We start from the raw sequence: 14,079 nt of genomic DNA, 5'->3' as shown, positions 1-14,079 counted from the left end.
TATAACTTGGCACACAAGTAGACTACACTAAGATACATAATCTAGTGCATCGGTTTTTGATTTAGATGAGCGGTGTTGCCATGGTTACTAAAAATAGAAATTTCTTTGAAATTCCTTTAAAACGCTACTCCTACTACAGTTTTGGTCTGATTTCAATGTGATTTGGCATACAAGTAGACTCTATTAAGATTCATAATTTATTGCATCGGTTTTTGATTTGGATGAGCGGTGTTGCCATGGTTACTAAAAATAGAAATTTCTGTGAAATTCCTTTAAAATGCTACTCCTCCTACAGTTTTGGTCTGGTTTCAATATAACTTGGCACAAGAGTAGACTACACTAAGATACATAATTTATTGCATCGGTTTTTGACTTCTATGAACGATGTTGCCATGGTTACTAAAAATAGAAATTTCTGTGAAATTCCTTCAAAATGAAATTCCTCCTACAGTTTTGGTCTGGTTTCAATATAACTTGGCACACAAGTAGACTACACTATGATACATAATTCAGAGCATCAGTTTTTTATTTCGATGAACGATGTTGCCATGGTTACAAAAAATAGAAATTTCTGTGAATTTCTTTTAAAACGCTACTCCTCCTTCAGTTTTTATTTGATTTCAATTTAACTTGGCACACAAGTAGACTATATGAAGATATATAATTCTATTTATTGCTGCATGTTGCAAAGTTTTGAATCCAAGTGCTACTTTTTCTTTGTTACATGTATATGTACAGACCAGTAGAGCTACAGTCTCATCAGAGACTTCTGGTTACATTTTGCATTGAAATGCTGCAGGTATGTTTCTGAACACTAGAAACAGAGAATTTCAATTATAGTAGACATTTTTATTATTGAAACAAAACAGAAAAAACTAAGTTTAATATGCCCATGTCTTTTTTTTTCAAAGTTATCATCAAATTTGTTCGATTATTTAATAATATATAGTGCTTGCAACTTTGACATGAATGACTATATAGTCTTCCAAAACTGTCCTCTCTAACCCAGATACTTCTTGTTTTGTAGGTGAGAATGTATGGTAACTTCTTGTTTTGTAGGTGAGAATGTATGGTAACTTCCGAATGTTGACGCAGAAGATCCAGGACTATCTTCAAGCAGACAGCCCAGGTGTACTGTTCACAAAAATTCTGGAGCGTCTGGAGTCGGACTTTAATTTGGATGATACATCAACGTAAGTCTTCCATCCATGTTTCTCTATATATTAGTCTTACTAATAGAATATTGTAAAGTTAGGGCATATGATGGGCTTTTTATAATTCAGTAAAATATTAAAATTTTACTCATGATTGATTATATTTTGTACTTTGATTGTTCACTTCTTTGATTTTTTATTGTAGTTTCAAAAATTTATGATAAAAGTAAATTTTCAGTTTTATTTTGGTATCATTAATCAATTTAATTGTATCGCAATGTACCAGATGTTTTTAAATTTTAATCAAATATATTGAGGAAGATAGCTTTTTAGATATAATGGTTCTGTTGAAAAAAAATAATGAAAATACCTTCAGTGTTACTGATATTTCCTTTTAGACTTTGATAGTGTTTAATACTATTAGCTCTAAGAATTTTTAATGTTGACAGTTTGAAATATTTATAAATTTTCAGATCTGGAGTTGGAATTCTGTTGAAGAAAAAACAAAGGTAATGCTATATATATGAGTAATGTACCCCTAGCACATTTATCTGGCAACAATGGGATGTGAAATTTTTACTTGCATAAGATGGTACAGAAATAATCTTTAGTCAGCTTCTTAAATGGCATTAAAAGATGAAGTGAAATTAATATGTAAGAATTCCCATATAGTTTAAATTCAAGTCTGTTTAATTGATGGCTCTTTTGAACCATCAGTGGATGCTCACAATAACCAGGTTCATGGCAATGAATCATATTTTCTGTTTTCAGAACAAACATGATTCGTGAAACAACTACTGCTATTTGGTGTTCTAACAGAGGAATGTCTGAAAATGAGCTGGTGGAACTCCTTGAGGTACTGTTCACTCCTGTCAGATCTAAGATAATTAGAGCCCTGCAAAGATTTGTGGGTGCCCTTTAGTAATCTCTGTCTGTCTATATCTACACATCCATCCACAATTTTTATGTTTTATCCTAATAACTTATTTCATGATTTTCATATATATGTAGTGTTCAAATTTGGTATATTATTTCAGCAGGTAGTAAGGTATATTTTGATCTCAATGTTGATTTTGTATGCCACACAGATAGGTGCTTGGGTGATGTGGATAGATTTCAAACTTTTTAAGAATGAGTGGGCAAAACAATAACTTTTGAAGATTAATTATTATGCCTGCTGCATAAGACTAAAAGCCATCTGTCACACTGAGATTAATTTAAATGCAAATAATGTATATTTGACATAAAAACTGCCTTTAAGTGGTGGTTGTATTCACTGAAGAACTTCCTGTCTTCTTTTTAGGTCACCTGAGTTACTCAGGTGACCTAAATGCTATCCGTTTTCATCCATCGGCATGCATCGTGTGTTAACATTTGAACATTTTTAGCTTTTTTCTCTGAAACCACTTAACCAATTTCAACCAAATTTGGCATATAGCATCTATGGGTGAAGGGGAACAAAATTTATGAATAGATAGTTTTCAGTAGGCCCAAATTAGCAAGAGTTATTTCCCGTTGGCCACCATATTGGAGGTCAACATGCTCATATTCCTTCATTATTCAACCAACTTTAACTTTTTATACTGGCCATTGTGGGGTAGGAAGCATTGTTTTTCTGAAAAAATACATTTGTTAAAGCCTCCTTTATTTCATAATTTTTATTCTATAAAGTTTTTTCCCCAAATATTTCTGATACACCCTCTTAGATTTGGTAAGACAAAGAGGAAAAATTACCAGGTTGACCACCAAGATGGCGGCTACGTATCAGTATCTATTTCATGGTCCCATTTAGTGAAAATGCATAATTTCTTTCAAAATATTTCTTTTCTACTACTGTGTATAGTGTATAGAAACAAGTGTATAGTTATGATGAGCAAGGGTGCTTCTTCCCTGGGTCAGATGTTCTGGTGAAAGGGTGACAGAGTAAAAGTTTTAATATGCAAAGGTATTTTTACCAGAATTTTGAACACCTGGACCATTTAGTCAAGTGTTCTGGTCCTGGCCAGGGCTCTATAAACTTGTATTCTGCTGAGCAAAGTTATTCCCCTTTGCCATTAACCTTTCATAATTAATTACTGTAAACAATGTATTTGAAAGGTTAATAGAATACAAGAATTATGCAAGAATATTTATTGTATAATACAAAAAGTACTTTCTTAGTTTTAATGATCAGGCAGACTTGGACATAATGGATGAATAAAAATGAGACAAAAAACTTATCTTCTTAAATATTCTTCAAAGAACCAAGAGAGGCCAATGTGAGAAGTTACCGTATATCTGTTTTTTTTTTCATGTGTTGCAAATTTTGTGAAAAAAGGGTAGATTTGTAAAGTTTTTATTTTGCGTAATTTATTTTCTGCAATTTAAAAAAAAAATAAAAAAAAAACAGTAACATTTTTATGGCACACAATATCCAATATAATTTCTGCATGTTTTATTTTTTGCTAATTAAAAATGATTGCAAAAAATGCGAAAATTAGATCATCACAAAAAACCGGATATACAGTATAATATGGGGTTAAAAAATAGACATTTTGTTAATAGTCTGCATGGTAATAGTGATAAATGGAGGACAGATAGATACTAGACCAAATTATTTTGTTGATGCTAATCATACTATTTTTTTCTTGCTTTTGGGCAACAAAGCTTCATTTATCAGTTTATGGATCCTCTAAATTGTTGTATTGTACCCTGTTAAGGCCCTTGGGCCTCTTGTTTAAAAGATTTTTTATATCCTTGTGAAACAGTAATGTCCTTATTGTTTGCTTTGATGAGTAATTTTGTTAACAATTTATCTAGGTCCCCATGGCAGTGTGGTCCCCATTCTACATGTCCCTATCTGACAGCCTCGTAAACAAGGACGGGATCCTCAATTTCTTCCACGACCATCTACGACAGGCAGTGGAAAGAAAATACCTCAGTACAGCAGAAGAGAAGAAAGCCACCTATCTCAAGCTGGCAAACTACTTCTCTACCAAGGAGCTAACAGACAGGGTGGTAAGTGAATTATCTGAAGAAAGCCACCTATCTCAAGCTGGCAAACTACTTCTCTACCAAGGAGCTAACGGACAGGGTGGTAAGTGAATTATTGGAAGAAAGCCACCTATCTCAAGCTGGCAAACTACTTCTCTACCAAGGAGCTAACGGACAGGGTGGTAAGTGAATTATCTGAAGAAAGCCACCTATCTCAAGCTGGCAAACTACTTCTCTACCAAGGAGCTGACGGACAGGGTGGTAAGTGAATTATCTGAAGAAAGCCACCTATCTCAAGCTGGCAAACTACTTCTCTACCAAGGAGCTAACAGACAGGGTGGTAAGTGAATTATCTGAAGAAAGCCACCTATCTCAAGCTGGCAAACTACTTCTCTACCAAGGAGCTGACGGACAGGGTGGTAAGTGAATTATCTGAAGAAAGCCACCTATCTCAAGCTGGCAAACTACTTCTCTACCAAGGAGCTAACAGACAGGGTGGTAAGTGAATTATCTGAAGAAAGCCACCTATCTCAAGCTGGCAAACTACTTCTCTACCAAGGAGCTAACAGACAGGGTGGTAAGTGAATTATCTGAAGAAAGCCACCTATCTCAAGCTGGCAAACTACTTCTCTACCAAGGAGCTAACGGACAGGGTGGTAAGTGAATTATCTGAAGAAAGCCACCTATCTCAAGCTGGCAAACTACTTCTCTACCAAGGAGCTAACAGACAGGGTGGTAAGTGAATTATCTGAAGAAAGCCACCTATCTCAAGCTGGCAAACTACTTCTCTACCAAGGAGCTAACAGACAGGGTGGTAAGTGAATTATCTGAAGAAAGCCACCTATCTCAAGCTGGCAAACTACTTCTCTACCAAGGAGCTAACAGACAGGGTGGTACGTGAATTATCTGAAGAATACTAATGTCTACACTTGTAGATAAAAGTTATGTTTGAGTCTAAAACTGGACAGCTCTACTGGAGGGTCTGACCATAAAGAGTGTTCAGTGAACCAGTGTACTTACTGTTTTTGGACAGTCATAAGTGGCAGAAAAATTGGTTATAAAATTAATTTTGGTAGTTTTAGTATGCTAGAGAAATAGAACATTTCTATTTTCATCAATAGTTTGGACTCTGGTGTTTCTGATGAGCAACTACGGTAGATAATATATTAATTTTAATATATTTATAGTAGAAAATGTTGCATGCAGGAACTGAATTCCAAGAAAAATATATGACCACTCTAATACTAACACTTTTATAAGATCCAAAATGTACAGCATTCATCAATGTATTTCAGAAGTGATGCAATGTAAAGCATGTCACTGCTTACAGAAAGTCCAAGCTATCAATTAATTTTTAATATTATACAGTAAAACTTTGTGAAAAGGCAGTCACAGGGACTTCAAATTTTGCTTCTTTATAACCAAAACCCTTGATATTCAATAGCATACTGTAAACCAATTATTATTTGCGTCATCCTTTATTTGTGATTCATCAGTTTGAAATCGATCTGCAATGATTAATTTTTGCGGCTGAAAAACATTCTCTACAAATACAAAGCAAAATAAATTGTTCGCGGCGATTAATATTCATGAGTTAAAGTAGGTTGCGAAACTCACGAATATTTCTCACATGGGAATAAAAGTTGGTTTACAGTATAAGAAACATATTGCAAAGTCTCCTACAGGATTCATAAAAGATTCCCTAGAATTCCTGATAAGTGAGTTTTCATAACCAAGTTTTATTTTACTGTACATGGCATACAAGTGAGTGACATTAAATCAGTCTTAAGAAAAGTTTTGTTTATCTTGATAAGTTTGTTGGCTAGACCTTAACCATGACTCTGATTAACCAGTCAGACAGGGTTAAAGGTGTATGTGTGGTCTAAAACTGAAGCCCTCTCTGTATCTTCCACAGGTGGATGAGCTCCCCTTCCTTCTGGCCAAGGCAGGCGAACTAGACAGGCTTAAGGAGACCATTGGTAACTTTGATGTGTTCCAGAGGCTGATTAAGGATGAAGATAGGACATTTGAACTCATCAAATCCTGGCAGCTGGTAAGACTATTTCTTATTCAGATATTCTCTGTGAAAAGAATTTTTATATTAAGGATAAATAACACAGACTTTTTTTCAGAAATCAGCAATATATTAGATTTATGCTCATTTAGATAACTTGAATAATGTTTGCCAAAGTAAGTGTGAAAATTTTGTAAGATTTTGCAATATGTCATAAAAGGTGTGCAAAATTTTTTATAGACTTATATAGCAAATGACACAAGTTGCATATTTGAACATCAAAGAATCTAACAATTGCTTTATATTTTGGGAATCTATTATTTATGTCATTTCTATTTAAAATAAGTCAAAAAATATACATGTATACCAATCCATGCATCAATTTTTTTTTGTTTGTGTTATGCATCCTTAATATTCTGAACAGATACATGATTTAATTTAGAGTACAATGCATTACACTCAAAACTACTTCCAGAAATATTTTCAGTGTTTTTACTTGTGGTTTTATGAATAATAATGGTTCACAAATTCACAATGATGCCAACAGTGAACCACTGTCAAAAGTGTATCTTTAAAAAAAATTTTGTCCTTATATAAGTTCAAATTTGGTCGACATGAATTATGCTATTACAGAGCTTTCAAAAAGATTAGAAACAGGGGGTACATTACAAAAATAGGTATTCGAGATATCAGTGTTCGAGATACCGAACTTCAACTGTATTTAGTCAGATATTGTTTTGATTTTTAAAACCTTTGTCAGATTTTGATACAATCACATATAACAGTTTTGTACAGTTATGGTATTGTTTACCAGTTAGGAGATTACACGCTAGTGGAAGAGGAATATTTTAAGAAACTGTCAGAGATCCCCGAATCTGAGCGAGGGACTGAGAACTACTCCGCCCTTCTGGATGACCTGGGAGGATTTTTTGTGGATCTTGGACTCTATAAGGCTGCCAGGTAAGATAAATATATATTATATATAATATATAAGTCTAGTCCCAAAATAAACACCTGCAGGTTTTAAACTTTACTATGAAGCAGAATCATTTTAGCAACATTTGAACAAAACAAGGTATGGTTACGGATGAATTTTGACCCTGTTGAATGGAAAAATCAAAATGCAGATAAAATTTTGATTATTTGCAATTAAAATCTTTAAATAATGCTTGTTTTAAAACCAGCATAGATTTTAATTCAAAGTATACAGGAAGGCCTCAAAAAGGTGACAAATTCAAACATTTTCCGAATATGCTCTTCCTTCAGGAAATTTGGAGTGCAAGCTTGCCTGTCTGAGATCTTCATACACAAGATTTACTTGATACTACATGTAGTGCATGAAATATGTAAATTTGGTAGACAGGCACGCTTGTGCTCTGTGTTTTCTGAAACAAAATGCTCCTAAATATTGATAAAAATTGGAATAAAGATGAGAAAATTTGAAAGTTGACAAATTTTATGACCTTCTTTTGACTTGGTTTCCCATCACTTAAATAAATATTAATTTTGAAACCGGGATGACAAAAAGTTTTTGATTATGAACTAAAAGAGACACTCTAAATTAGGGGCCAAATAGGAGTCTTAGCCTACCTTGTCCTTTGTGAACTTGTAATAAACTTTGTCTTCCCTTTCTATTTCATTAGGAATCTTTATTTGTAAGAGTCAAGCTGTTATTCAAAAACTTCACACCAAATAAATAAACTGTGCAAAATTTTGCACAGTTCGTTTATTTGCTGTGAAAATCAGCTAAAAATACAACTGTTTTATGTGTTAAAGTTTCTTAGTGGTTAATTGCCTTTTGGGAAAGCAAAGTTAAAGATAAATGTCTTAGAAAATAAACTTAGTGAAAAAATACTAATGTCCATTGTGTGTTCCATTGTAGAAAAGTGTATGAGATGCTTGTTACCGTCATAGAAGCCAGATACAAGGAAGACTATACGACGGTGGTGTACAGTGCCTTCGCACAAAAGTGGAAGTATCGGACCAGGCACCCAGAAGTACTGAATGTAAGTAGTAAATACAGTATTACAACATCACTTATTACATAAAAGCCAGCTGACCAGCATTCACGTTGATACATGTTGCTGGTAAAGTTCTGGTATTTTAGCTAAAGTCATCCATTTAGCTTAATCTAAAAGGAAATCAGAAGAGAGTTTTCTTATCCAAGTTTGTTTGTCCACCATTTCAGGAAGAGAGTCTTAGGAAAAACCTGTCATATTGCAGGCCACTCATCAGTTATCGAGAGAGAATACAAAATTCAGCTTGGCTTAATTATTGATTCTCTTAACTCTTTCCCCTACCCCTTCCACCCCATAATGCATTGTACCACAAAATGAGAGAAGTGAAATGTATTCCAAGGATTACTGTGCTTTAATCGTATTAATTATCATTTCAGTAGCATTATCAGTATTAAGATAATAAGATGAAATCCTACAAAATTCATCTCCATGTAGTAAAGGAGCAGGCAAATTCCATATCTCCAGATGTTTCAAGTTGTAATTCATCCTCAATTTACTCTACCATCTTTGCATCTGCAAGCTTTCATTTTGAAGTAGATGCTTCTAAATAAACTATGCTGGGTTGTCCAAGATATAGACGGGGAAGAATTTTACTCCACACTTAATTAATTGGGACAATGCAATGGCATCCACTTATTTCCAGCTTTGAACTCATCCAGGATCTTTCCTTGAATAATAACCAATAGTTATATTTAATATTGTCATTGTAGGCTTTGCAGAAGTTGGGTTTGATCTGTGAGAAGCTGATGGAACTAGATGCCAGTCGCTATTATTATGAAGATGCCATTGCTAGACAAAACAGAGCTGTTACTCCCTCACAAAAACTACAGGTAAATGTTTTAGTTTATTCAGTAAACTTTTGTAACATAAGGAACATAAATGTCATTGTGTGTTTTAACTTCCAGTGGTTTTTAAATAGTGCTTTTAGGTCACCTGAGGACTATGGTCTGGTTTATCTTACTGTGTTGGATTTTGTCCTTGATTGTGCATCGTAATTGAGACCTGTTGTGTCGTCTATATGTTGTAAACATTTTCAGCTTCTTCTCTCAAACAGCTGAAAAATGCATAATGTACTAGTGATAAAAAATTACTTTATTTTTTATCTTTGACAGTTGTGTGAAGGCCTTTTGGGATTGGCTGCTGTTATGAACCTCAAAAATGACATGCCACAGTCTAAGAAACTTTTGATACGAGCCCTGGAGCTGGCAACAGAGGTGTTGGGAAGACAGCATCATTTTGTGGCAGCCATTCTTAACAAGGTATTAAATTCTTCATAAATGAATCTTGAAATGCAAAATTAGATTTCTTACTTTAATGAATGGACTTAATAAAACAATCCTATAATTTATCAATCCAAAATGTGGAATAATTATTGTGTACATTTGTGTTATTAATAAAGGTGTTTTATGTTTAACCATATTTAATATTTTGACACATTGTAATAGATTGCACCATTCAATGTAAGAGCTGTCAATTTTATGAGAGTTAATTGTAAAGGAATAAATTTTGTACTTTAACAGTTGGGAGTGTTGGGATACACACAGAGTCGTGTAGATGAAGCCCTGGCATACTATCTCCAGGATCTGAAGCTGACTCGCAGTGAGGTTGGCGTAAATCACCCCAGGGTGGCCCGTATCCTGGGGTCGATAGGAATGGTGTACGATGACAAGAACGACAAACTGGCAGGGGAATTGTACGAGAGCAGTCTGGCTATGTTGTTGGATACGTACGGATCTGCTCATGTTGATGTGGCAACAGTCAGGTGGGTTTAACATATAACTCGACAGAGAACTTCCTTTTATGTCTAAAGATCAAAAGAGAATGAAAGATACCCATAACTTTTTTCTTTTTTAGATACAACCTTGGAACCTTTTACTTTGCCACTAACTACTATGCTAAGGCCAAGTTTCAGTTCCAGGAGGCCTGCAACATTTACCAGGCCTTCCTGTCTGAGGATCATCCAGACACCAAGGCAGCAAAGCAGGCCCTCGAGGCAGTGCCTTGAGGGGGGGGGGGGGGAGAACACTTGCCTTAAACAAATCCAGGGGAAGTGCCTTTAAAATGGAAGGAAGGCCTGTTTTAACAGAACTTAACCAAAGGCAGTCCTTGTTTGTTGTAATTTATATCTTAACCTTATCCGTGTGATGTGTAAACCTTTCTGTTGTTACGTGTCATGCTTGCTCAACCATAAACAAACAAATGTAATGGATATGTTAACAGACAATTTCATTCAATCTCCCTAGCATCCAAACATTTACATGTATGTAGCTTAGACTCTTAAATTTGAGAATATGTAAGATAAAGCTTTGAGATTCATGTTTAATTATAAATGTAGATGACTGTTACTTTTTCCCTTTTTTTTCACTTTAAGACATTTTGTTTACCCTTATTTCTTATACATGTATATACATGTACATATCAATATTTAAACTTGATTAAAATTTACTCTAGGTAGATTGTATATGTTGACAAATATTGACAGGGTGATGCATATTCATAATGCCCAATTAATATGTATGAAAAAAAAAATGATTAAAAAAAATAAAAAGACAGGTTGAATAACCCAACAAACTACTAACTGTTCATTCTCATATTTAAAAAAATTGCAAATTGGTTAATTATTAATAGTTTACCCAGCTGTGAGACAATGGCACAGGAAAACACTGTAATTTGATTCTGTGTATTGAAGAGGGTTTCATGTACAAGTTCTGCTCAGTCATTCCAAGTACATGTATTTTCCTGCGTTGTATGCACCATGGTTTTTGAACATCTTAAAGATTAATAATGAGGATTCTGAAATATGATTTTCTGGGGAAAAAATGGTAGCTTAGATGGCAGTTTTAATTTAGTATGTTTGATTAGTCATGTCAACTTTTCTGAACAATATTTTGTCCAGTCATTTAATGTTTTTGTGCTTTTGTGTTTCATGTTTTACAAGAGAAATACTCCAATGAATTGAGTTCTATATTTAGATCTTCTTTGTAATATACAAAGTGGGTGTTCATCTTACACTATTGTATGGATTTTTTTTTTTAAATTTATTTCTATTCTTTTTCTATCTATTTACCACTTTTTTGGGGGGGGGGGGGGGGGGTAAATATGTATGTAGGATACCAATCATAGATAGATGGTTTGCAGAGAAATCAATTAGAAAAAGTATTACATTTTGATTTTCTTAACAAAGGTGGGTATATACGTTCCTGACTTTTTTCAGGAACTTTTAAATATTTTTATTGTTTTATTAGATAATGATTGTACATATATATATTTGATTCACTGTCTCAGATTTTTCTGCTGTGATAATGTCTTAATTATATGAAATTCTGTTGATGAAAATTTGGAAGTTGTGGCACAGTAAGACAATCATTTTGGATGTATTAATATTTTTTTATTTTCATTATTCAACTGTGATATAATGTCTAAGTGCAAGTTACATTAACGGAAGCATATTTTGAAATTTATAGCAAGTATACATGACCAATATATTTATTCAGGCAATGCCAAATTGACATTTTTTGTTTACAACAGTTTTTGATCATTGCTTGTTTGTTTGTTGTTTTTTTTTTTTCATTCTTTATATTGATAATACTAATTATCATATATGTACATATACACATCCACACTATATCTGTTTTTAGCTCAGCTGAGCTGAAAGCTCAAGTGAGCTTTTCTGATCACCCGTTGTCCGTCGTCCGTCCGTCTGTAAACTTTTCACATTTTCAACTTCTTCTCAAGAACCACTGGGCCAATTTTAACCAAACTTGGTACAAAGTATCCTTGGGTGAAGGGGAGTGTAAATTGTTAAAATAAAGGGCCAAGTCCCCTTACAAGGGGAGATAATCAAGAAAAGACAAAAATAGGGTGGGTTCATTAAAAAATCTTCTTCTCAAGAACCACTGGGCTAGAAAAGCTGAAACTTATGTGGAAGCATCCTGGGATAGTGTAGATTCTAAATTGTTCAAATCATGACCCCCGGGGGTAGGGCGGGGCCACAATAGGGAATCCAAGTTTTACATTGAAATACATAAGAAAAATCTTTAAAAATCTTCTTCTCAAGAACCACAGGGGCAGAAAAGCTTAAACTTATATGGAAGCATCCTGGGGTAGTGTAGATTCTAAATTGTTCAAATCATGACCCCCGGGGGTAGGGCGGGGCCACAATAGGGAATCCAAGTTTTACATTGAAATATATAGGAAAAATCTTAAAAAATCTTCTTCTCAAGAACCACTGGGCCAGAAATACTGAAACTTATATTGAATCATCCTGGGGTAGTGTAGATTCTAAATTGTTCAAATCATGACCCCTGGGGGTAGGGCGGGGCCACAATAGGGAATCCAAGTTTTACATTGAAATATATAGGAAAAATCTTAAAAAATCTTCTTCTCAAGAACCACTGGGCCAGAAATACTGAAACTTATATGGAAGCATGCTGGGGTAGTGTAGAATCTAAATTGTTCAAATCATGACCCCCGGGGGTAGGGCGGGGCCACAATAGGGAATCCAAGTTTTACATTGAAATATATAGGAAAAATCTTAAAAAATCTTCTTCTCAAGAACCACTGGGCCAGAAATACTGAAACTTAAATGGAAGCATCCTGGGGTAATGTAGATTCTAAATTGTTCAAATCATGACCCCCGGGGGTAGGGCGGGGCCACAATAGGGAATCCAAGTTTTACATTGAAATACATAAGAAAAATCTTTAAAAATCTTCTTCTCAAGAACCACAGGGGCAGAAAAGCTTAAACTTATATGGAAGCATCCTGGGGTAGTGTAGATTCTAAATTGTTCAAATCATGACCCCCGGGGGTAGGGCGGGGCCACAATAGGGAATCCAAGTTTTACATTGAAATATATAGGAAAAATCTTAAAAAATCTTCTTCTCAAGAACCACTGGGCCAGAAATACTGAAACTTATATTGAATCATCCTGGGGTAGTGTAGATTCTAAATTGTTCAAATCATGACCCCAGGGGGTAGGGCGGGGCCACAATAGGGAATCCAAGTTTTACATTGAAATATATAGGAAAAATCTTAAAAAATCTTCTTCTCAAGAACCACTGGGCCAGAAAAGCTGAAACTTATTTGAAAGCATCCTGGGGTAGTGTAGATTATAAACTATTCAAATCATGACCCCTGGGGGTAGGGCGGGGCCACAATAGGGAATCCAAGTTTTACATTGAAATATATAGGAAAAATCTTAAAAAATCTTCTTCTCAAGAACCACTGGGCCAGAAAAGCTGAAACTTATTTGAAAGCATCCTGGGGTAGTGTAGATTATAAACTATTCAAATCATGACCCCCCGGGGTAGGGCAGGGCCACAGTAGGGAATCCAAGTTTTACATTGAAATACATAAGAAAAATCTTTACAAATCTTCTTCTCATGAACCACTGGGCCAGAAAAGCTGAAAGTTATGTGGAAGCATCCTGGGGTAGTGTAGATTCTAAATTGTTTAAATCATGACCCCCGGGGGTAGGGCGGGGCCACAATAGGGAATCCAAGTTTTACATTGAAATACATAAGAAAAATCTTTAAAAATCTTCTTCTCAAGAACCACTGGGCCAGAAAAGCTGAAACTTATATTGAAGCATCCTGTAGATTATAAATTGTTCAAATCTTGACCCCTGGGGGTAGGGTGGGACACAATAGGGAATCCAAGTTTTACATTGAAATATATAAGAAAAATCTTAAAAAATCTTCTTTTCAAGAACCACTCGACCAATAAAGCTGAGACATATTTAGAAGCATCCTGAGGTAGTGTAGATTCTAAATTGTTCAAATTTTGACCCCCGGGGGTTGGGCGGGGCCACAATAGGTATATTAAAAGGGGGGAAATCTGGTAAAGAACAGAATGGCCAAAGTTACTCAGGTGAGCGATGTGGCCCATGGGCCTCTTGTTTCTTGTTGTTTTCATACATTT

General features: G+C 34.8%; 1 protein-coding gene across 1 annotated transcript in view; it reads left to right on the top strand.

Annotated features, from left to right (window-relative positions):
• Positions 1-10,534, top strand: part of LOC133184810 (uncharacterized) — a 29,345-nt gene extending 18,811 nt beyond the window's left edge. The window contains exons 24-34 of the mRNA XM_061319886.1: positions 1,060-1,193; positions 1,628-1,663; positions 1,926-2,010; positions 3,954-4,151; positions 6,043-6,180; positions 6,956-7,101; positions 8,024-8,147; positions 8,870-8,989; positions 9,272-9,418; positions 9,680-9,921; positions 10,014-10,534. Coding sequence (XP_061175870.1) covers positions 1,060-1,193; positions 1,628-1,663; positions 1,926-2,010; positions 3,954-4,151; positions 6,043-6,180; positions 6,956-7,101; positions 8,024-8,147; positions 8,870-8,989; positions 9,272-9,418; positions 9,680-9,921; positions 10,014-10,164 — 1,521 coding nt within the window. The 3' untranslated portion in view covers positions 10,165-10,534. The remainder of the gene's footprint in view (positions 1-1,059; positions 1,194-1,627; positions 1,664-1,925; positions 2,011-3,953; positions 4,152-6,042; positions 6,181-6,955; positions 7,102-8,023; positions 8,148-8,869; positions 8,990-9,271; positions 9,419-9,679; positions 9,922-10,013) is intronic.
• Positions 10,535-14,079: the final 3,545 nt, after the last annotated feature.

Source organism: Saccostrea echinata, unplaced genomic scaffold (genome assembly GCF_033153115.1).
Source record: "Saccostrea echinata isolate AGI-Se365-2 ecotype Australia unplaced genomic scaffold, CSIRO_AGI_Sech_v1 ptg000011l, whole genome shotgun sequence".
In the NCBI taxonomy this organism is placed as follows: Eukaryota; Metazoa; Mollusca; class Bivalvia; order Ostreida; family Ostreidae; genus Saccostrea; species Saccostrea echinata.
The sequence above is the reverse complement of the archived record's forward strand: the minus strand, read 5'-3'. Positions and strand labels throughout refer to the sequence as shown.